Source organism: Coregonus clupeaformis, chromosome 24, assembly GCF_020615455.1.
Source record: "Coregonus clupeaformis isolate EN_2021a chromosome 24, ASM2061545v1, whole genome shotgun sequence".
Classification (NCBI taxonomy): Eukaryota; Metazoa; Chordata; class Actinopteri; order Salmoniformes; family Salmonidae; genus Coregonus; species Coregonus clupeaformis.
In genome coordinates this window covers 34,182,367-34,207,696 of record NC_059215.1, presented here as the reverse complement: position 1 = coordinate 34,207,696, position 25,330 = coordinate 34,182,367, and the positions used below count along the sequence as shown (strand labels likewise).

Below are 25,330 nucleotides of genomic sequence, written 5' to 3'. Positions count from 1 at the left end.
TAAAATGACAATTAAAATGCCAATGATGGCATTTTTGTCAGTAATGGGGCCAGAGTCTGAATTAATTTGTTGGGGCAGAGAGGAGGAAGTACAACCCTTTAGAGATATGACAGTTTTCCAGAATTTAGCCAGATTCCCCTTACATAATAATCAGATTTATCCTTTCTGATTAGTCTTGTACATTGATTCCTCTGTTTTTTATTTGTTTTATTTAACCTTGTATTTCATCAGGGAGTCATACTGAGACCAAGGTCTATTTTACAGATGAGCTCTGAATTACATAAATTACAAAAAATACACACATCAAAATATAAATACAAAAATGCAAGCAGAAAGAAAGAAAAACACGGTCATAAAAAAAACAAACACATTAATCAGTAATAACATCCTCAATGTCACGCCCTGGCTCTGGGACTCTGATATGTTGAGCCAGGGTGTGTTGTTTCTTTGTGTTTTGTGTGCTAGGGTGATAGTCTAGTTTTGTATTTCTATGTTGGCCAGGGTGGCTCCCAATCAGAGACGGCTGTTGCTCGTTATCTCTGATTGGGAGCCATACTTAGGTAGCCGTTAGGCATTCATTTGGTGTGGTTTCTTGTTCCGTGTTGGTTTGTGGATGTAACCAGGGACGTCACGTTATCATTTTGTTCGTGTGATCATTATTTAAATAAAATATGTTCGCATTCCACGCTGCGCCTTGGTCCTCTCTTCCCGACGATCGTGACAGAAGAAACCACCATAACTGGACCAAGCAGCGTGTCCAGGAGCCAACGCCAGAGAGGACTCTAATGGATATTAACCTCGACTGGGTCAAGCCGCGGGAGGAGGAGAGAGGTTGGACTTGGAAGCAGAAGAGCGAGAGTTGGGCGAGAACTATGGAGGCCTGGTCCACGGGGAGGAGAGACACCCTGAAAATCTTTAGGGGGGGGCTCACGCCGTGGACGACGGGGCAGCAGGAGGCCGCGATAGAGCGGTTAGTAGAGGAGGCCGCCAGGTTACGGGGGCCACTGGTCACAAAAGGGGAGGAAAGTGTAGAGGCACGGCGAGAGGTACTGGGGTGTGTTACCAGTCCGGTCCGTTCCTGATCCCCGCGTAGGGCCAGTGGTGTGTGTCCCCAGTACGGTCCGGCCTGTTCCTGTCCCTCGCACCGAGCCTGTGGTGCGCGTCGCCAGCCCGGTTCGGCCCGTCCCTGCTCCCCGCACCAAGCCAATGGTGCGCGTCGTCAGCCCGGTCCGGCCTGTTCCTGCTCCCGCACCAAGCCAGTGGTGCGCTTCGTCAGCCCGGTTCGGCCCGTCCCTGCTCCCCGCACCAAGCCAATGGTGCGCGTCGTCAGCCCGGTCCGGCCTGTTCCTGCTCCCCGCACCAAGCCAGTGGTGCGCGTCGTCAGCCCGGTTCGGCCCGTCCCTGCTCCCCGCACCAAGCCAGTGGTGCGCTTCGTCAGCCCGGTTCGGCCCGTCCCTGCTCCCCGTACCAAGCCAATGGTGCGCGTCGTCAGCCCGGTCCGGCCCGTCCCTGCTCCCCGCACCAAGCCTGTGGTGCGCGTCGTCAGTCCGGCACAGCCCGTGCCTGTTCCACCGGTGCCTGGTCCGGCACCGGTCAGCTGCTCCACTCCGGAGCTAGAGCAATCCGCTCCACCAGTGTTCAGTCCAGCTCCGGCCAGCAGGGCCAGACCGGACCAGGGGCGCTTTGGGGGGTTGGTTGGAGGGTGGGGGTCAAGCCCGGAGCCGGAACCGCCTCCGAGGAGGAATGCCCACCCGGCCCTCCCTGTTCGGTTTATGTTTGGCGCGTGCGCAGTCCGCGCCTTTGGGAGTACTGTCACGCCCTGGCTCTGGGACTCTGTTATGTTGAGCCAGGGTGTGTTGTTTCTTTGTGTTTTGTGTGCTAGGGTGATAGTCTAGTTTTGTATTTCTATGTTGGCCAGGGTGGCTCCCAATCAGAGACGGCTGTTGCTCGTTATCTCTGATTGGGAGCCATACTTAGGTAGCCGTTAGGCATTCATTTGGTGTGGTTTCTTGTTCCGTGTTGGTTTGTGTATGTAACCAGGGACGTCACGTTATCGTTTTGTTAGTGTGATCATTATTTAAATAAAATATGTTCGCATTCCACGCTGCACCTTGGTCCTCTCTTCCCGACGATCGTGACACTCAATCAGTTTTCTGAATTGCCCTAGAGGCACCAGAACATCAAATTTAAGATTATTTTGTAGATTGTTCCACAAACAAGATGCAAAAAAACTAAAAGCTTATTTACCTAACTCAGTAGAGACCAAAGGCATTTCCAGAGCCTAACCTGAGACCAAGTGTGGTAACTTGTACAGTACCAGTCAAAAGTTTGGACACACCTACTACTCATTCCAGGGGTTTTCTTAATTTTTACTATTTTGTACATTGTAGAATAATAGTGAAGACATCAAAACTATGCAATAACACATATGGAATCATGTAGTAACCAAAAAAGTGTTAAACAAATCAAAATATATTTTATATTTGAGATTCTTCAAAGTAGCCACCCTTTGCGTTGATGACAGCTCTGCACACTCTTGGCATTCTCTCAACCAGCTTCATGAGGTAGTCACCTGGAATGCATTTCAATTAACAGGTGTGCCTTAATTTGTGGAATTTCTTTCCTTCTTAATGCATTTGAGCCAATCAGTTGTGTTGTGACAAGGTAGGGTTGGAATACAGAAGATAACCCTATTTGGTAAAAGACCAAGTCCATATTATGGCAAGAACAGCTCAAATAAGCAAAGACAAACGACAGGCCATCATTACTTTAAGACATGAAGGTCAGTCAATCCGGAAAATTTCTAGAACTTTGAAGGTTTCTTCAAGTGCAGTCACAAAAACCATCAAGTGCTATGATGAAACTGGCTTTCATGAGGACCGCCACAGGAAAGGAAGTCCCAGAGTTACCTCTGCTGCAGAGGATAAGTTCATTAGAGTTACCAGCCTCAGAAATTGCTGCCCAAATAAGTGGTGTGTGGGTGCTTTGCTGGTGACACTGTCAGTGATTGATTTAGAATCAGCATGGCATCTGGTTTGCGCATAGTGGGACTATCATTTGTTTTTCAACAGGACAATGACCCAACACACCTCCAGGCTGTGTAAGGGCTATTTGACCAAGAAGGAGAGTGATTGAGTGCTGCATCAGATGACCTGGCCTCCATAGTCACCTGACCTCAACCCAATTGAGATGGTTTGGGATGAGTTGGACCGCAGAGTGAAGGAAAAGCAGCCAACAAGTGCTCAGCATATGTGGGAACTCCTTCAAGACTGTTGGAAAATCATTCCAGGTGAAGCTGGTTGAGAGAATGCCAAGAGCGTGCAAAGCTGTCATCAAGGCAAAGGGTGGTTACTTTGAAGAATCTAAAATATGATTTGATTTGTTTAACACTTTTTTGGTTACTACATGATTACATGTGTAACTACATGTGTTACTACATGTGTTATTTCATAGTTTTGATGTCTTCACTATTATTCTACAATGTAGAAAATAGTAAAAATAAAGAAAAACCCTTGAATGAGTAGGTGTGTCCAAACTTTTGACTGGTACTGTATATATATTTTTTTCAGCTAAACATTACGGGTCGCCACTGGTCCTACCTGATGCCGGGTGATCGGCCCAATCAATGCATTGTTCTATACCTACCTTAGTAGAGCAGGTCAATATGAGAATGATCTTTACTTCATTCACCAGGCAAATGTCAACCTCTGGTCTTTCCACTATGTGGAAGAAACAAGTACTGCATTATTATACCATTCTGAAGCTGATAGTGAAAAATCAAACGACCTCAAAATAATTATGAAATATCTAATTCTGTCTGTAAAGTTACTGTTTCTAACTTGTTGAATCATATGTGCCATCATTTGAAGTGATGTCACAATTCAAGTAAAAATCAAAATCAATGAGTTTAACCATTGCAACTTTTGGCAAATGAGAACAGCTATTCATTCTAGTGTTGAGGATGCATTTTAGCACTTTGTGAGTCTATGGCATGGCAAATTGGAGAACATTCTAGAGCTTTGTTACTTTGTCACATCACACATTATAGCACTTTGTGGGTCTATTCCATCATAAATAAGGGAGCATTTTAGAGCATTGTTAATCCATGACGTCACAAGGAAGTAATCTCGGCAAGCCAGAACTAAAGTCTTGCGACAGTTACTCGATTAAATTCTGGGGGGAGATGTCTGACTAGAACCAGTGGCGAAAGCAGGTCGATAGCTCCACACCCTCTTTCTACAATTCGAAATATGCGCACACCTACGAAATTGTGATTTGTCCAGATAATTAGTGACGGGAAAACCACCTCACCGGGACAATGTTCCTCATTAGTCGTCACATCCATTTATGTTACGTGCGTCTGTCCACAAGAGATTACAAGAAACTTTACATTCTAGAACTTTGTTTGTCTTTGACATCACACATTCTAGCACTTTGTGGGTCTATGCCATCACAAATATGGGGGCATTCTAGAGCGTTGTTTGTCTATGACTGCTTTTCACTGTCGTTCCTTGAGGGCCAAAACACTTCTGGTTTTCATCCTCTCCTTCTAATAAGGGACTAATTCAGACCTGGGACACCAGGTGTGTGCAGTTAACTAACAGGTAGAAACAAAAACCAGAAGTGTTTTGGCCGTCCAGGACCAGAATTGAACTGCCCTGGTCTATGACATCACATATTCCAGCACTTTGTAGGTCTATGACATCAGCAATAAGGGCACATTCTAGTACTGTGTTTGTCTATGACAGGATTCCCCAACTGGCAGCCTGCGGGCTGAATTTGGCCCCTACGTTTTCGGAGCAAAAAAAAAAAGTTATTCTAATTTAAGTTTTTCGGACATAAAAGACTAAAAACACCAGCAAATCAGCTCCAAGTAATTTTTATTTTGGAAATCTGTTCCAAAGTATTCCCATGCATAATAGAGAGATATATGTGATCGTATAAAAAAGGTTTGAAATTACTATGTTTTAGTCAAATATTATATGTTTGGGCTTACTGTAGTACATTTTCAGTCTGCAAATTATTTGTAATTATGTTCCGGCCCCCTGACCATCCACTCAATAAATAATTGGGCGGTTGCGGAATCTAGTTGATGATACCTGGTCTATGACATCTCAATGAAGGGTGCATTATTATTTAGCCAATTACATCTTCAGGTATATGACATTGTCAAGAGCCCTCAATAAAGATTTATCAAAGTAAACATTTAACCAGTATTATTTTAGTCACTCTTGATGTAGTCTTTTCACAATTTCTTTCAACACTAATATACCCCCATCATTTCCTTGGGAAACTATTATTATATAATATTGCTATACCGTAAACCACAAAGTTTACGTTTTTTTTTTAATGGTTGCTTCATTGTCGGTCCTCAAACATGGCATTGAATCAAATTAATCATCTACAATGCCACCATGAAAGAGGTATTATAGTTTGAAGTAAAATCAATAGCCTGAGATCCAGACCCCATGGTACAACGCAAGTTTACGTAACCAATGTGATAAAGCTATGCCAGAGACAGAAGAGGAAGCAAGACATCCCACTCCTTAATTTTTTCTGCTTCATATACAGTCAATGAACTAAGCAGACCAGACCCAGCTGCTATCACATTGGTGCTTATGGAAGAGCCACCCTGTTAAGCAGACCGGAACTGACAATGTTTTTCAATGATAAACGGCCTGAGTGGGACGTCTTCATTTATCCACCATCTTTGGCTATGCATCTGGTCAGGGCCAGGTAAAAATCAATAGGGTTTGCATCTGTAAATGTAAGCTACGGCATTCATTCTTTCTTTTTCAAGGAAAAATAAGTGTGTATGAAATAGGCTACGACCGGGTCAAAATTACCCTGTCATAAATCACTGATCATATTTACCTTGTAGCCAAATGTTACTTCTTCTAACCCGTGAATTTATGAAAGTGTGACTTCAGGTGGCGCTCTTTCTTCTGGTTTAAGCCTGTCTCCACAACCTAGGGAAATTCCAGTGGTATAGAAATCACAAGGCCATTGTTAGTGTTACGTAATTATAAAAGTTAACAGGATGTCTTTGTTTTGAGTCCCGGTGTTGGCCGTTGTTGAGCGCCTATGCAGCTCTGTTGTTTAGTAGCTACTGAAGGTTTCTCAGATTTGCAACATTCTAAGGTTTGATTCTGTCAATAAACGTCATAATGGCTCAGTCCATTATGCGCACTTTTGCCACGTAATAATGGTGCCACGCGCCTTAAATTTAAGTTAGTTTAGTTTATTAGGATCCCCATTAGCCTCTGCACATGCAGCAGCTACTCTTCCTGGGGTCCACATAAAACTTACAAATAAATGACAAAGTACAGCACAGTTATAGAGGACAAAAAAAAATACAAACATAAAAAAATAAAAATAAGAGTTACATACTAACCAATAATATAAACGCAACAATTTTGTGCTGTAGTCAATAAAAGGCCACTCTAAAATGTGCAGTTTTGTCACACAACACAATGCCCAGTCATGTGAAATCCATATATTAGGGCCAAATGTATTTATTTCAATTGACTGTATGCATCTATCACAGTGTGTAAACAAAACTCCATTACAATTTGGCAAGATAATAAGCTGGGGTATGGGGGAGACAAAATACTGATACCTACTGTTACTCAGTAAAATCTGTGAAATAATTGCATGTTGCGTTTATATTTTTGTTCAGTATACTGTATATGCACGAACTCTATCGAACTGTTTTGGCTGTTAAGCATGGGGATGCCTTAAGAATCTCAGTGAGCTCACTGGCAGTAGGTGCTGATGTGTAAGAGTGTGCAATCATCAGCATACATAGTCATTTTAGCTTCTTGTAAGACAAGTGGCAAATCTTTTGTAAAAATAGAGATGAGTAACGGTCCAAGGCAACTGCCCTGAGGGATACTGCACTGTACATACAGTTTCTGATGTTGGAGAAGCTTCCATTGAAGAATACTGTCTGAGTTCTATTGGATAAGTAACTCCAACCATGTGATGGCAGGTGTAAAGCCATAAGTGAGTTTTTTTCAATAAGAAATTATGATCAATAACATCAAAGGCTGCACTGAAAACTAACAATACAGCTCTAACTATAATCTTTATTATCCATTTATTTTAGCCAGTCATCTGTCAGTGCAGTACAAGTTGAGTGCCCTTCTCTATATGCATGCTGAAAGTCAGTAGCTTGTTCTTTTGAAAAATTGCATTGTATTTGTTTGAAGACAATTTTCTCCATCAGTTTACCAAGAACAGGCAGCAAACTGATTGGCCGGCTGTTAGAGCCAGCAAAGGCTGCTTTACTATTTTTAGGTAGTGGAATTACTTTAGCTTTCTTCCACGCCTGTGGACACACTCCTTTAGGCTTTGGTTAAAGACATGGCAAATAGGGGTGGCAAAACAGACTTCTACCATTCTCAATAATTTTCCACCTAGGTTGTCTATACCTGGTGGCTTATCATTATTGATGGATAACAATCGTTTTTTCCCCCTCTTCCACACAAACTTGACCAAATTCAAACAGAAATCCTTCTCTTTCAATATTAGATATTCAATTCACAAATATGATGGTTCACTGTTTAATGTTGTCATTTCACTTCTCAGTTTGTCCACTTTACCAGTGAAATATTCATTAACATGATTGGCTATATCAAACTTTAATGAACATTGGCTTTTTCTTTGCAATTCTGCCTAGAAGGTCAGCATCCCGGAGTCGCCTCTTCTCTGTTGACGTTGAGACTGATGTTTTGCGGGTACTATTTAATGAAGCTGCCAGTTGAGGACCTGTGAGGCATCTGTTTCTCAAACTAGACACTCTAATGTATTTGTCCTCATGCTCAGTTGTTTACCGGGGCCTCCCACTCCTCTTTCTATTCTGGTTAGAGCCAGTTTGCGCTGTTCTGTGAAGGGAGTAGTACACAGCGTTGTATGAGATCTTCAGTTTCTTGGCAATTTCTCGCATGGAATTGCCTTCATTTCTCAGAACAAGAATAGACTGACGAGTTTCAGAAGAAAGTTTTTGTTTCTGGCCATTTTGAGCCTGTAATCGAACCCACAATTGCTGATGCTCCAGATACTCAACTAGTCTCAAGAAGGCCAGTTGTATTGCTTCTTTAATCAGCACAACAGTTTTCAGCTGTGCTAGCATAATTGCAAAAGGGTTTTCTAATTATCAATTAGCCTTTTAAAATGATAAACTTGGATTAGCAAACACAACGTGCCATTGGAACACAGGACTGATGGTTGCTGATAATGGGCCTCTGTACGCCTATGTAGCTATTCCATTAAAAATCAGCCGTTTCCAGCTACAATAGCCATTTACAACATTAACAATGTCTACACTGTATTTCTGATCAATTTGATGTTATTTTAATGGACAAAAAAAATGCTTTCCTTTCAAAAACAAGGACATTTCTAAGTGACCCCAAACTTTTGAACGGTAGTGTATATATTTTAAGTTTAGTTACAACATTTCTCAATTTACAATATGTCAACCAATCAGCTGAGCAGCCTGACTTGTTTGCCACCATTTTTGCATCATTTCTTTTAACCATACAGTTTTTTCAATTCATCATCGATCCAGGGGGCTCTAACAGTTCCCACAGTTAGTTTCTTAACAGGTGCATGCTTGTCAACAATTGGCAAGAATAATTGTACAAATACTCCAAGTGCTGCATCTGGATTCTCCTCCTTATACACTTCAGACCAACATAAATGTTTTACATCTTCAACAAAAGAGTCTTGAGAACATTTTGTATGATCTCTTACACTGCATTTGGAAAGTATTCAGACCCCTTGACTTTTTCCAGATTTTTTTTTTTTAACAATCTACACACAATGCCTCATAATGACAAAGCGAAAACAGTTTTGTACTTTTTTTTGTGCAAATGTATTAAAAATAAAAACCAGAAATACCTTATTTACTTAAGTATTCAGACCCTTTGCTATGAGACTCGAAATTGAGCTCAGGTGCATCCTGTTTCCATTGATCATCCTTGAGCTGTTTCTACAACTTGATTGGAGTCCACCTGTGGTAAATTCAATTGATTGGACATGATTTTATTATTATTATTATTATTATATTATTATTATTATTATTATTATTATTATTATTATTATTATTATTTGGAAAGGCACACACCTGTCTATATAAGGTCCCAGAGTTGACAGTACATGTCAGGGAGGTGACCAAGAACCTGATGGTCACTCTGACAGAGCTCCAGAGTTCCTCTGTGGAGATGGGAGAACCTTCCAGAAGGACAACCATATCTGCAGCACTCCACCAATCAGGCCTTTATGGTAGAGTGGCCAGACGGAAGCCACTCCTCAGTAAAAGGCACACGACGGCCCACTTGGAGTTTGCCAAAAAGCACCTAAAGGACTCAAACCATGAGAAACAAGATTTTCTGGTCTGATGAAACCAAGATTGAACTCTTTGGCCTGAATGCCAAGTGTCACATCTGTAGGAAACCTGGCACCATCCCTACGCTGAGGCATGATGGTGGCAGCATCATGCTGTTGGGATGTTTTTTCAATGGCAGGGACTGGGAGACTAGTCAGGATCGAGGGAAAGATGAAAGGAGCAAAGTACAGAGAGTTCCTTGATGAAAACCTGCTCCACAGTGCTCAGGACCTCAGGCTGGGATGAAAGTTTACCTTCCAACAGGACAACGACCCTAAGCACATAGCCAAGACAACGCAGGAGTGGCTTCGGGACAAGTCTCTGAATGTCCTTGAGTGGCCCAGCCAGAGCCCGGACTTGAACCCGATTGAACATCTCTGGAGAGACCTGAAAATAGCTGTGCAGCGACGCTCCCCATCCAACCTGACAGAGCTTGAGAGGATTTTCAGAGAAGAACTCCCCAAATACAGGTGTGCCAAGCTTGCAGTTTCATACCCAAGAAGACTCGAGGTTGTAATCGCTGCCAAAGGTGCTTTAACAAAGTACTGAGTAAATGGTCTGAATACTTATGTTAATGTGATATTTCTGGGTATTTTTTTGTAATACATTTGCACACATTTCTAAAAACCTGTTTTTGCTTTGTCATTATGGGGTATTGTGTGTAGATTGATGAGAATGTATTTATTTTTTAATCCATTGTAGAATAAGGCTGTAACGTAACAAAATGTGGAAAAAGTCAATGGGTCTGAATACTTTCCGAATGTACTGTATAAGTAACTTTAGGCCCTGCCTTTGGTACTTTGGCTTTCCTTGTTATTACCTCAATGTTCTCGTCACTACAGCCAATGGGAACTGATATTGCTTTGGAGCAAAGCTCTGCAGCATTAGTGTAGATATGATCAATACAAGTGGATGTCACAGATCCAACACTATTGGTATACACTTTAGTTGGTTGAGTGATAACCTGGGTCACGTTACAGGCATTAGTCATAGTAAGAAGTTTCCTCTTGAGAGGTCACCAAGAAAATAAATGTCTCTGTGAGCATCAGAGACCTTATATAACATCACACACACATTCCCCAGATACTGACAGTTTGCACTTTGTGGCCTATAGCACCCTAAAAGAAGGCGCTTCAGATGAGGCAGGTGAACCTGCAACCACAGCCCTTCTACTTCATTTGCCATGAGATCCTCTTTGAGCTTTACAGGAATATGGCTCTGAATATATATATATATATATACAGTGGTGAGAACAAGTATTTGATACACTGCCGATTTTGCAGGTTTTCCTACTTACAAAGCATGTAGAGGTCTGTAATTTTTATCATATGTACACTTCAACTGTGAGAGACGGAATCTAAAACAAAAATCCAGAGAATCACATTGTATGATTTTTAAGTAATTAATTTGCATTTTATTGCATGACATAAGTATTTGATCACCTACCAACCAGTAAGAATTCCGGCTCTCACAGACCTGTTAGTTTTTTCTTTAAGAAGCCCTCCTGTTCTCCACTCATTACCTGTATTAACTGCACCTGTTTGAACTCGTTACCTGTATAAAAGACACCTGTCCACACACTCAATCAAACAGACTCCAACCTCTCCACAATGGCCAAGACCAGAGAGCTGTGTAAGGACATCAGGGATAAAATTGTAGACCTGCACAAGGCTGGGATGGGCTACAGGACAATAGGCAAGCAGCTTGGTGAGAAGGCAACAACTGTTGGCGCAATTATTAGAAGTTCAAGATTACGGTCAATCACCCTCGGTCTGGGGCTCCATGCAAGATCTCCCGAGTGGCGCAGTGGTCTAAGGCACTGTGCATCGCAGTGCTAGCTGTGCCACTAGAGATCCTGGTTCGAATCCAGGCTCTGTCGTAGCCGGCCGTGAACGGGAGACCCATGGGGCGGCGCACAATTGGCCCAGCGTCGTCCAGGGTAGGGGAGGGAATGGCCGGCAGGGATGTTGGTAGAGCACGGCGTTTGCAACACCAGGGTTGTGGGTTCGATTCCCACGGGGGGCCAGTATGAAAAAAATAATGTATGCACTCACTAACTGTAAGTCGCTCTGGATAAGAGCGTCTGCTAAATGACTAAAATGTTCATGTAAATCTCACCTCGTGGGGCATCAATGATCATGAGGAAGGTGAGGGATCAGCCCAGAACTAAACGGCAGGACCTGGTCAATGACCTGAAGAGAGCTGGGACCACAGTCTCAAAGAAAACCATTAGTAACACACTACGCCGTCATAGATTAAAATCCTGCAGCGCACGCAAGGTCCCCCTGCTCAAGCCAGCGCATGTCCAGGCCCGTCTGAAGTTTGCCAATGACCATCTGGATGATCCAGAGGAGGAATGGGAGAAGGTCATGTGGTCTGATGAGACAAAAATAGAGCTTTTTGGTCTAAACTCCACTCGCCGTGTTTGGAGGAAGAAGAAGGATGAGTACAACCCCAAGAACACCATCCCAACCGTGAAGCATGGAGGTGGAAACATAATTATTTGGGGATGCTTTTCTGCAAAGGGGACAGGACGACTGCACCGTATTGAGGGGAGGATGGATGGGGCCATGTATCGCGAGATCTTGGCCAACAACCTCCTTCCCTCAGTAAGAGCATTGAAGATGGGTCGTGGCTGGGTCTTCCAGCATGACAACGACCCGAAACACACAGCCAGGGCAACTAAGGAGTGGCTCTGTAAGAGGCATCTCAAGGTCCTGGAGTGGCCTAGCCAGTCTCCAGACCTGAACCCAATAGAAAATATTTGGAGGGAGCTGAAAGTCTGTATTGCCCAGCGACAGGCCCGAAACCTGAAGGATCTGGAGAAGGTCTGTATGGAGGAGTGGGCCAAAATCCCTGCTGCAGTGTGTGCAAACCTGGTCAAGACCTACAGGAAACGTATGATCTCTGTAATTGCAAACAAAGGTTTCTGTACCAAATATTAAGTTCTGCTTTTCTGATGTATCAAATACTTATGTCATGCAATAAAATGCTAATTATTTATTTAAAAATCATAAAATGTGATTTTCTGGATTTTTGTTTTAGATTCCGTCTCTCACAGTTGAAGTGTACCTATGATAAAAATTACAGACCTCTACATGCTTTGTAAGTAGGAAAACCTGCAAAATCTGCAGTGTATCAAATACTTGTTCTCCCCACTGTGTATATATATATATATGCCACCAAGTACTAAGTAATGTTTTGCAGAGGGGTCAAATACTTATTTCCCTCATTTAAAATGCAAATCAATTTATAACATTTTTGACATGTGTTTTTCTGGATTTATTTGTTGTTATTCTGTCTCTCACTGTTCAAATAAACCTACCATTAAAATTATAGACTGATCATGTCTTTGTCAGTGGGCAAACGTACTAAAGCAGCAGGGGATCAAATACTTTTTCCCCTCACTGTAGGTAATGATTCAGTTTATAATGGTTCCAAGCATACCCAAGTCAGTGATCTCTCACTGAAGCAAGCCCATCTTCTCTAAATCAAGAGCACAACAACAGTAGAAAGCACCAGGGATTATGCCCTTGTTGCAGTCCGTTTCCTGTACTTAACTGTCCTATAGCTGGTGCCAGTTGAAAATAGTAATAATGCTGTATCTGTCTCAACTTTCATATGAAGTCAATATATAGACTTGATGGGATACGGTTTCTATTGATTTGTTTGATGTCCATTAGATCAATCCTTAAGCTTGTGGGTTCAGCTTTTAATGGATCTCTGCATTGTGTGTTCACAGCTTGGTGGCTGGTGTTCCCCCTAACTCTCCCATCTTCAAGTCCTGGGTACACTGTTGGGCTCACCTGAGCCATGAGGTACAGTCCACTTATGTGGAGCAAATGGAACCCACTCATACTGTGTGTGTGTGAGTGAGTTACTTTTTTTCTTTTCTCTGGTAGCGCATGTCTGAAACCTGTCTTTTTGTGCCTCACCCATCAGGGCCATCTCTTCCGAGGGTCCAGCTTCTTCTTCCGCCGCGTACCTGTGAAAGCCATGGCCTTGACTGAGGAGTGAAGTCATCAACTGCCGCACAACCTGTGTCACTGTTCTCCTTCCTAACTGCTACCTCAGTGAGACCAACGTACAGCCCACCAAGTCAAACCTTCCCCTCAACTTAAACCCCCTGGTGGATACAGCAGGAGCAGCAAGATATTTTTTTGCTGAATCAAAGTTACTTACAAATGAAGAGTTGTTTTGTTAATTTTGTTTTTAATCTTCAGTATTAGTTTAGCCACTCAAAAGTAAGAGGTTGGAGGAGTGAGACTTATTGTGAGTAAATCAAAATGCTACCCAATAGATTTCCTCTTAGTTGAATGCTGAGGGTATAATCTCCTTTTACTATCCCAGCCCAAAGTTGCACAATTTTTTTTATTTGTTCAAATCTATCACTTCATTTTGCCATTTATTTATTTTTATATACAGTTTAATTAAGTTCTATGTAAGCTTTGGAATTTGATAGTTGATAACGTCATCTATTGAAAATATGCCAAATGTTACTTTTTCAAAGGATCTTCTTCCCAGTAGCATGATAAGTGTGGTTGCATTCGAAAGTGATCCTTTGCCTCCTATCAGAAGTGCTTTAACCAAGAATTATACCTATTCAGAAACATCATAAGCCCACAATAACTAGAGTACTCTCCTTTCAACCATAAGACTAATTTGATCACATATTCTTACAAATTGCAGCTCCAGTGTTCTCTTGCCATGAGAGGAGTAAGAAACGGGAGGAATTCAGAGGGCAACCAGTGGTTTTCAGGGATGTCTAAAAACGTAGCCTGCCATCCCAAAAAGTTTTTCTCTATGGCCATATTGACAAATTACCTTGATATATCACTTATACGTCTAACTGGTGCAAAATTATGGGTATGTTTGTGTTACCAATGACAAAGAAATGCTACATTATATGGTGACAATGGCTGAGCATATTATGCATATTATGCCACATTTTGCATTCAGGTTAAGGGTGTGTGCCTGATCAGTCAACTGACCACTTCTGTTTATTGAGTTATTTTTGACTGCAGTTGAAGATCCCAGTTAGCCTGATAGTTTACAGTTAACCACTTGTAGTAGCATATAAATCAAAGGAATCCCCTTACCTCCTCATTTACATGATCATATTGTGTCTCCCCCATGATCAGTGTTAACCACAAAATGATCCTGACCGGGTTTGGTATGGGCTGTGTTTGTGTCCTTATTCCAGATTTGTTCTTGTCAAGTTCCAGTTTTTTCTAATCATTTCTCTAATCATGTCTACTTTAAATAATGTGTGGGAAAAGCATGCAGAAGAGAAATGCTTTGCCAAGTGTGTGAGTGGGTTTATTATAATGTGTGCATCTTTATACCATGTAATTGAGAATATGGTGTCCAGTGATGTAATCTTTCTGTATGTGTCTTTTTTTCTCAAAATGCCATGAGTATTCACTATCGTGTTCTGAGTTTCCAGTCAAACATTCCCTGTAAACTGTGATCTCCGAAAGAGGGAGAAGCAATGGCGAGGCAGTTGCTTTGCAACCTTGCATTTCCAATGTCTATTATTTTCCTGAAATAATATTAAACCTGGCATGCTTGCCTATTCTACAGTATCTGTGTTTATTTTAACCTATCCTTTGATCTGGTTTTATATATAAAAAATGAAATGACATGGATGATGTGATGGTCTACAAGTAGTAATTTCTGTGGGACCAACTGGACAGGCAGACACACACACACGGCTACACATTCATACTTTTTGTGCCAGGCAGTGGCTTGAATGAGAGGGTCGAAGAGTGGTAATTTCCTGTAAATATATTAGTTGGGACACACACATACTTTTTGTTCCCTGTATAGTTAATCATTCATCAGCTTTTCATTATACCCATTTGTAATATAAAATCTCTATCTGACCAGTTAAAATCAATTGTACATGCCAGGAGTTGTTCTACATGTCCAGTCTGCACAAAGCAGTCTTTCTTTTACCCAGTGGGTCACAGAGGGGACATGTCTTGCCATGAATGATGTTCAAAACCCCAAAAGAACAGGTTGTCCCTGTTGATGAAATAACATAACTTGAACAAGGCACTCACCTTGCAACAAATCTAAAAGGTTGCATGTTTATGGTCCTAGCACAAATCAAATGGACAATTGACATTGCGCTGGACCTTACCACAATTTTGTATTCAATTTCTTCATGTTGCAATAAATAATGTATTGTGATCCATTGGAGAACATAAATTGTTTAGCCAGACCAACAGAGCTCTTGCAAGGATTTAATAGAAGATGGATTGAAAAGAAGAGTTGTAGACAGTTCAAGACCCCCTGGGCAACATGTTAGCAACTGGCAGACTGTTGGCCTAATGATGCCACTGGGGCAAAATCTCTGGGCAGCTCCATCTCTAGGTCATTAAAAAAAATAATGTTATATCTTACATGAGTAACAACTTAGAATATAGCTATATATATCATTTAACAATGTGTATATCTGAGCAGTTATCCAAAATTCTTATATGTCCAAATTTGAAAGGGTAGAGGCACTATACTTTGTTACACTGAGGTTATTAATCATTGTTCATAACGTGTTTTTATTCCTGGATTAGGAGAAGAAAAAAATCAACTGAACTGTACATTGATATGAACCTATGGCATTATAGATACAAATGTATTGACAAACACGTTCAATGCCGCATTCAGGTGCTTGCGCAGCTGAGGCTAGAAGACTTCCCCTTATGACAGGCGCAGTGTTCAGGCCATCATTGGTTCAGTTTTTACAGTACAAGGAAAGAGCCTAATGGGAGCATATTTGAGTCATGGCGAAGGTATTTCAAGTTACTTGAAACCTCATGAGGTGGCACCGTGGCGCATTTGAAATACTGAACCGAAGACCGGAGCACCGAGGGCATGAAACTGACGTAAGTTTTGATATTTTAGATACAGTAGCCTATGCAACATGTAGCAACTTGTCGCGTTAGTCCAAGTGACTATGCAATATTTCTATATTCTCAGGGTAGGCAACGAAGCTAATGTATCGATGATTTGACACAAATGAATGGCTGGACGAAGAGTAGACGAAAGCAGAAAGATAGCTGACAGACCGTTTTTAAACTACAGTGTTGTCTGAATTAGGGCTTTCCTTCAGGACATTCACGAGCCTATCGACTCGTAGCCTAATGTGGACCGATATATGAACGATGACCACGGACAATGCGACTGTATTACAAGACTTCAATGTAAAAGTCACATGGTGTTCCCACAATAAAGGTTCCACATTACATTCTAGAACGCTGCCGATACTGTAGATTGTAACACACATAGAGATCCCATTAAATTACTAGAGCGGCTTTGTCATAAACCTTCAACGTTCCAGAATGGTTAAAAAATGGCAGCCATTGTGGTGAGGGAGAAATCCAAACCAGTCTAGTTGGAATGAATGACAGTAGAGTAATGGGTGATTCATTTCCTTATTTTACTTATGTAGGAAAATAAAAATAAGGCAGATATATCAGAAATTGTGTAATATAATTATTGTCAACCTAAAATATTGTCATGTAATTATAAATAAAATATATTTAAAAAAGAAATCTGTATAAATAGCCTCTAAAATACATTTAAACAGACCATAAATGTCTCAATTTTTGTTTTCTTGGAAAGCTGTGAGTGTTATTTATATGATACAATATCACTACTTGTTTCATTTACAACTTGTCAACAAACAAAAAAAGCCCTATCATCAGCTAATTCCAGCCAGTGTATGGCTGTGGATTGACTGCATTGTTTGAATAGAATGTTGGAATATTGGCAGTTATTTTGAAAATTTATGGAATCATTCCTCTAAAACTGGCTGGCTAGCTAGCTAACAAACATGCAGTGCAGATAATCTTCAAATTCATTGTTTTTACACAATATCTTATCACAGCACTGGCTGACCATGGTTGACCAACTCCCTTACCAAAATGGCTGACCTTTTATACCACCTTAAGAAGGTTTATGTTCATTCTAGTATTCTAATTCCTAATTCTATGGTAACACATTTGATATTACATATGAATTTATGGTAATTATTAAACAAATTATTATTTTATGAGAGTCTAGGCTATTTAACTTTGAATTATATTTTAGACAGCTAGACTCCTTTGATGATTCAGAGGACAGTAATTTGGACTTGTCTAGCAGAACAGGAATGTACAAGTTGTTGTTTCTGGTTGGTAAAGGGGCTGGGACAAACTCAATATTTACGCTGTTCACAAAATATGTTTCATTATTTTAATGGGCATGTTTAGTTTTTACAGTGCCTTCAGAAAGTATTTTTTCTTTTACTTTTTCCACATTTTGTTGTGTTACGGACAGAACTTCAAATGGATTAAAATGAGATTTTTTTTGTAACTGGCCTACACACAATACCCCATAATGTCAAAGTGGAATAATGTTTTTTCGAAATGTTTACAAAATAATAAAAAATGAAAAGCTTGAATGTCTTGAGTCATTAAGTATTCAACCCTTTTGTTATGGCAAGTCTAAATATGTTGCTTAACAAGTCACATAATAAGTTGCATGGATTCACTCTGTGTGCAATAATAGTGTTTAACATGATTTTTTTATGACTACCTAATCTCTGTACCCTACACATACAATTATCTGTAAGGTCCCTCAGTCGAGCAGTGAATTTCAAAAACAGATTCAACCACAATGACTAGGGAGGTTTTCCAATGCCTTGCAAAGAAGGGCACCTATTGGTAGATGGGGGAAAAAAAGAAGCAGACATTGAATATCCCTTTGAGCATGGTGAAGTTATTAATTACACTTTGGATGGTGTATCAATACACCTAGTAACTACAAAAATACAGGCGTCCTTCCTAACTCAGTTATCGGAGAGGAAGGAAACCGCTACGGAATTTCACCATGAGGTCAATGGTGACTTTAAAACAGTTACAGAGTTTAATGGCTTTGATAGGAGAAAACTGAGGATTGATCAACATCATTGTAGTTACTCCACAATAATAACCTAATTGACGGAGTGAAAAGAAGGAAACCTGTACAGAATACAAATATTCCAAAACATGCATCATGTTTGCGACAAGGCACTATAGTAATACTGCAACAAATGTGGCAAAGCAATGAACTTTTTGTCCTGAATACAAAGTGTTATGATTGGGGCAAATCCAAAACAACACATTACTGAGTACCACTCTCCATATTTTCAAGCATAGTGGTGGCTGCATCATGTTATGGGTATGCTTGCAATCGTTAAAGACTGGGGAGTTTTTCAGAATAAAAAATAAATGGAATGGAGCTAAGCACAGGCAAAATCTTAGAGCAAAACCTGGTTCAGTCTGCTTCCACCAGACACTGGGAGATTAATTCACCTTTCAGCAGGAAAATAACCTAAAACACAAGGCCAAATCTACGCTGGAGTTGCTTATCAAGAAGACAGTGAATGTTCCTGAGTGGCTGAGTTACAGTTTTGACTTAAATCTACTTGAAAATCTATGGCAAGACCTGAAAATGGTTGTCTAGCAATGATCAACAACCAATTTGACAGAGCTTGAAGAATATTGAAAATAATAATGGGCAAATGTTGCACAATCTAGGTGTGGAAAGCTCTTACAGACTTACTCAGAAAGACTCACAGCTGTAATCGCTGGCAAAGGTGCTTCTAAAAAGTATTGACTCAGGGATGTTAATACTTATATACTTCTGTATATCATTTTCAATAAATGTGCAAAAATGTCTAAAAACATGTGTTCACGTCATCATTATGGGGTATTGTGTGTAGATGGGTGAGGAAAAAAAATCTATATAATCAATTTTTATTCAGGCTGTAGCACAACAAAATATGGATTAAGTCAAGGGGTATGAATACTTTCTGAAGGCACTGTATGCTGCTCATTGTAACAGTAGTGCTATGTGAAAGGCTAATGTAATGTACTGATGATTAACTCATTCTTGAAATCACATTCATGAATAGAAAGAAGGCCTACATCGTTTTTTACAGTCAATAGGCCTAAAGTCAATTTAAATGTAGAATCGCTAGCTTCTCGTACAACATAACTTAATCTAATGTTGGTTTAAACTAGGGATTTAGTGAACTGTTTATTACATTTGATAAGGTTTTTTGGGTGATGACTACCATTGTAAGTCATTCTTTTTTAGGGGAATCTTGACAGTCAGGTATATCTGGACAGTATGGGGTCTATAGCATTGTCATGCTAATATCTTTGCAGCCCATTCAATCTTCTCTCTTGTAATCATCAGAATCCTGTTGATTTTGGAACAGATCTCAGAGCAGCTCCCGTTGCAAGGGTGTCCTCCACAGGAATAATCCTAATCTTATTTAATTTTTTTACAGATCTTAAAACAGCCAATCCTACAGTGATCTCCAAGTGGCCAGGTCCACCCACAGTAGAGGGGAGAGTCTGTTAGAGGAAAAGAGACGCAGAGAGATGAGCGTATTGAAAGAGGGAAGAATGGACCTGGGTACCGTTCACCGTGAGAGGGTCACACTGGTTGTGGACGGTAGCCATTTTGTGGTGGACCCCGCCACCTTCACTGCACACCCCAACACCATGCTAGGGAGGTACAGTGGGAAATTAACTTAAATAATTATATTTTATTTCACTTACTGATGAATGTAGAGTATATACGGATATGAAAATGTTACTTAGAGAAAACATAGTTGGTTAAGGTTTGGGTTACATTTGTTCAAGTTGTCATTGCAGAATGTTTGGCCCAGCGCGACAGCACAATTTCACCAGGCCCAATGGGAAGGGCGAGTATGAACTGACAGAGGGCATCAGTGCCAGCATCTTTCAGGTCATACTGGTGAGTTGGCACACCAGTAACCAGCACTGCTTATAACCAGACACTCACACAGTGCAGAAAATATACACTGAGTATACCAAACATTAGGAACACCGTCCTAATATTGAGTTGCACCCCACCTTTTGCAGGAAACTGTTGAGTGTGAAAAACCCAGCAGCGTTGCAGTACTTGACACAGACCTGTGCGCCTGGCACCTATTACATACCCCGTTCAAAGGCACTTAAATATTTTGTCTTGCCCATTCACCCACTGAATGGCACACATACACAATCCATGTCTCAATTTTCTCAAGGCTTAAAAATCCTTATTTTTAACCTGTCTCCTCCCCTTCATCTACACTGATTGAAGTGACATCAATAAGGGATCATAGCTTTCACCTGGATTCAACCTGGTCAGTCTATGTCATGGAAAGAACAAGTGTTCTTATTGTTTATATATATACTCAGTGTATACTTTATAGCCTCGACCCAACAACTTCTGAAAATCTTATAATGTTGCAAATAAAAGCTCTCCTCCAGTACTTGTGATGGGGCTGGCATTTTTAAAGCCAGTCTATCATCTCAGTGAAATGACTGGTATTGCCACAGCTGTAGAGGTACCAAAAACGATCTGTTCATTCATTCCAATGTGTATTTCTCTGCCAGAACTTTTATCAGACGGGTGTTATGAGGTGTCCCGATGGCGTATCAGTGTCAGAGCTGAGAGAGGCTTGTGATTACCTCTGTATCAACTTCAATGCCAGCACGGTCAAGTGTCGCGACCTCAGTGAGTATTACCACCCATTATTACCACCCTTAACTCTAACCTGTCACTCCATGTGTAAACTGACCAGTTTAGGGGATTGACCAAGGTAGGGGTAGGGGCGGGCAAAATATATGGAATATGCAGAACAGCAGCCATTACAAATATATCTTTACCGGTATTAGCAACTCTTATGACAACACAACACATCACAAGGATACCCTCATCTATGAATCTTAACAATAACAAGTTGAGGTACTAAATGTTTTTGGAGTGAATATTTTGTTTGAGAATGATTGCAAAATGGGAGCATATTTTTTTAATGACCTCATAGCATTCAAACCTCCTTGCAGTCTCAACATAGACATATCCTTCACTTGATTATCATGATAGTCACTTGACCAACTTATAATAATAATAATAATAATAATATGCCATTTAGCAGACGCTTTTATCCAAAGCGACTTACAGTCATGCGTGCATACATTTTTACGTATGGGTGGTCCCGGGGATCGAACCCACTACCCTGGCGTTACAAGCGCCATGCTCTACCAATTGAGCTACAGAGGACCACCTTCACTGTCTCATTATGTTCCCAGGTGCCCTGCTTCACGAGCTGTCCAACGATGGGGCAAGGAGGAAGTTTGAGGGCTTCCTGGAGGAGCTGGTGGTGCCCGCCATGGTGTCATGTGCCCAGGGAGGGGAGAGGGAGTGCCACATCGTGGTTCTGGCCGACGATGACATTGTGGACTGGGATGAGGAACACCCTCCACCCATGGGAGAGGAGTATTCCCAAAGTAAGGCCACCAGTCAAAACACACACACATCACCAATCCTAAAGTACTCTGAAAAATTACCAACTTCCAATACCAATGTCAATTCAAAATTGGTCACATGTAAAGGTTACGCAACTGGAGACACCTCATCATTTTTGGAAGCATGTTTTTGACGCAGCAGCATTACGGTTTCTATCAAGAGTATATGTAGGAGTGGTTGCTTATTAACTGTTAATAACTTTAGCTAGCTAGCTAACCATCTTGGCTAACTGTGCGCCGGAACAATTTCAATGTTGAGTGAATGAATATGTTTCTCTCGCCTCTGTCCAGTTTTGTACAGCTCCAAACTCTACCGCTTCTTCAAGTACATCGAGAACAGAGATGTTGCCAAAACCCTGCTGAAGGAGAGAGGTTTGAAGAACATCCGGATAGGCATTGAGGGTGAGTTGGTCTTGTCTCCACTCAACTTCCCCAGGCCAGGGGATTAATTTATGCTTTATTCAAGGTGGAGGATTCTCTGTGCTGTCCTGAAAAGATTTTCTTGAATAGCATCCATGACCACGCTCCACAGTAATTGTAGTTTTATGTTAATATGTGTTGGTCATACAAACTTGAAAGTCTGTTCTACCCAAGTTACCCCCTGTAAAATGTGTATTGATATACATTACAAATGGATTTCCACTGATCTGTTTCTGTGTCCCAGGGTACCCAACCTATAAGGAGAAAGTGAAGCGGCGCCCGGGAGGAAGGTCAGAGGTCATCTACAATTACGTGCAGCGGCCCTTCATTCAGCTGTCCTGGGAGAAGGAGGAAGGGAAGAGCCGCCACGTGGACTTCCAGTGCGTCCGCAGCAAGAGCGTGCCCAACCTGGCGGTGCCAGGGGAGGGGGGCGGAGGTGGGGCGGCCTGGGGAGGCACCATGCCCACCCCGCAGGTGGATGAGCTGGACAGGCTCAATGGGCCAGACCCCTCTCAACTCCCCCAACTCTCCCAGACTGCAGCCAATGAAAGCTGAGACTCTCAGACCACACCCCCACCGCATTTCTGCTGCTACCCATCTCATCCCGAGGCTCTTGATGGACTATTTCCTTCAAACCAGAGGAAGTCGTTATTTCCTTGCCATAATGGCAAGAGCACAGTGCTTGTCTTCAACAGGGTGCACATTAAAAGTTAAGGTATTGTTGGGCATGTTGGATATATTGCACCTCAGATAACTGCAAGACTGTCCTCCCGTAAAGAGGGCTATGTTACTGTTCTAACTGGGCACTTTTATTGTTTGGAATGCGAAATCGTCATTTTGGTGGATAGCTTTGAATGTCATATGACTATTTCAGAGAGAGAGCTTTTATACACATACATGTGCAATATATGCACATTTTATGACGTTATGTTGTGTCGTCTGTGATGGTATGCATTTAAAATACCTACTGTTTTTGTCACTGTTGTAGGCATGCAAATGAGATGTAGGCCTATGAATGAAGCCAATTTGTTTGACATTCCATTCCAAATGACATGTTCCCATGGCAACATGATGACGTTATGAATGAGTGCCACGTTCAACATGTTGATGCGTCTGCCATGTTACACTTGTTACACTGTCTGTCACAGAGACATCTCCCTGAGCCTGTAGATCCTATAGTCAGTCATAGGCTAGATGAATGTGTGCCTTGAGTAATTAAAGAGCATTATACATATTTTTCATGACAAATGTGATGTGACATGGGAAGTAGCTATGCTGCGGTTCTTTCTTTAGCCCCTTTTATACCTGGTGCTAACATGTGTCCTGATCTTGTCCACATTTTTAAACAGGTGTAGAACTGAATGTGATCAGATCTTCTTGACCACCTCCGGAGGTAGTCGGGGATGAATTGATTGGTTATATGAAAGCTCAGTGGGCAGAGCTTAGTGACAGGTTAGTGGGAGGAGTTTCCAGGTGAGAGTCAAATAAAGAAAAGGCTCCCAGGGAGGTAGGTTGGAGGTTGATGTAGGGTGTTAAGAAGAGGGTTGTGAGGTTGCCAGTTCGAATCCCAATGCAGCTTTTATTTTCCAACCTTACCCAACATTATAATCTTCTGACATTCTAAATGACGGACTGACTGAACAGCTTTATATACACTATACATACAAAGGTATGTGCACACCTCTTCAAATTAGTGGATTTGGATATTTCAGCCACACCCGTTGCTGACAGGTGTATAAAATCGAGCACACAGCCATGCAATCGCCATAGACACATTGGCAATAGAATGGCCTTACTGAAGAGCTCAGTTACTTTCAACGTGGCACCGTCATAGGATGCCACCTTTCCAACAAGTCAGTTCGTCAAATTTCTACACTGCTAGAGCCGGTCAACTGTAAGAGCTGTTAATATGAAATGGAAACGTCTAGGAGCAACAACAGCTCAGCCGCGAAGTGGTAGGCCACAAAACTCACAGAACAGGACCGCCGAGTGCTGAAGCGCGTAAAAATCTTCTGTCCTCAGGTGCAACACTCACTACCGAGTTCCAAACTGCCTCTGGAAGCAACGTCAGCACAAGAACTGTTAGTCGGGAGTTTCATGAAATGGATTTCCATGGCCGAGAAGCTGCACACAAGCTTAAGATCACCATGCGTAATGCCAACCGTTGGCTGGAGTGGTGTTAAGCTCCCCGCCATTGGACTCTGGAGCAGTGGAAATGCGTTCTCTGGAGTGATTAATCACTCTTCACCATCTGGCAGTCCGACGGATGAATCTGGGTTTGGCGGATGCCAGGAGAATGCTACCTGCCAAAATGCATAGTGCCAACTGTAAAGTTTGATGGAGGAGGAATAATGGTCTGGGGCTGTTTTTTATTGTTCGGGCTAGGCCCCTTAGTTCCAGTGAAGTGAAATCTTAACCCTACAGTATACAATTACATTCTAGACGATTCTGTGCTTCCAACTTTGTTGCAACAGTTTGTGGAAGGCCCTTTCCTGTTTCAGCATGACAATGTCCCCGTGCACAAAGCGAGGTCCATACAGAAATGGTTTGTCGAGATCGGTGTGGAATAACTTGACTGGCCTGCACAGAGTCCTGACCTCAACCCCATCAAACACCTTTGGGATGAATTGGAACACAGACTGCGAGCCAGTCCTAATCGCCCAACATCAGTGCCCAACCTCACTAATGCTCGTGACTGAATGGAAGCAAGGCCCCCAAAGCAATGTTCCAACATCTAGTGGAAAGCCTTCCCAGAAGAGTGGAGGCTGTTATAGCAGCAAAGGGGGGGCCAACTCCATATTAAAGGCCATGATTTTGGAATGAGATGTCCACATACTTTTGGTCATGTAGTGCATGTGAAATTACAAGGGTGTTGCCCTCCCCCCGAACTGACGCAGTGGACTAAAAAGGGAATAGGGACTAAAAGGTTACAGGTTCTAATCTTGCCGATGCCCTTTTTTAAAAAGGGTCTATTTATAGCCATATGGCTGGAGTCAATCCATATTGCTGAAGTTCAGCGATATAGTGCACTTGAAATGTAAAGGTAATTTCCGATTGAGCGGACATATGCAGTGCTTACTGTGAATGCAGTCTCCGCTAATGCAGGAACATTACCTTTAAAATGTCAATCGGTCTACAACACGGAACTTCGCCAATAAGGCTTGAATCCAAC

General features: G+C 41.7%; 2 protein-coding genes across 3 annotated transcripts in view; both read left to right on the top strand.

Moving 5' to 3' along the window:
• The window catches only part of LOC121538259 (mitochondrial carrier homolog 1), a 38,035-nt gene extending 23,065 nt beyond the window's left edge, over positions 1-14,970 (top strand). Inside the window, exons 11-12 of the mRNA XM_041846111.2 lie at positions 13,131-13,206; positions 13,331-14,970. Coding sequence (XP_041702045.1) covers positions 13,131-13,206; positions 13,331-13,405 — 151 coding nt within the window. The 3' untranslated portion in view covers positions 13,406-14,970. The remainder of the gene's footprint in view (positions 1-13,130; positions 13,207-13,330) is intronic.
• A 1,115-nt stretch (positions 14,971-16,085) lies between these two features.
• Positions 16,086-23,392, top strand: LOC121537472 (BTB/POZ domain-containing protein KCTD20). 2 transcript variants are annotated; one of them, XM_041845095.2, is made up of 7 exons: positions 16,086-16,275; positions 19,710-19,937; positions 20,068-20,182; positions 20,827-20,947; positions 21,523-21,720; positions 22,030-22,140; positions 22,403-23,392. In XM_041845095.2, the coding sequence occupies exons 2-7, from the start codon at positions 19,804-19,806 to the stop codon at positions 22,711-22,713; spliced, it is 990 nt and encodes a 329-aa protein (XP_041701029.1). In that variant the 5' UTR covers positions 16,086-16,275; positions 19,710-19,803; the 3' UTR covers positions 22,714-23,392. The 2 variants fall into 2 exon arrangements, with proteins under 2 accessions (XP_041701029.1, XP_041701030.1); XM_041845096.2 differs by having other exon boundaries at positions 16,087-16,275; positions 20,080-20,182.
• Positions 23,393-25,330: the final 1,938 nt, after the last annotated feature.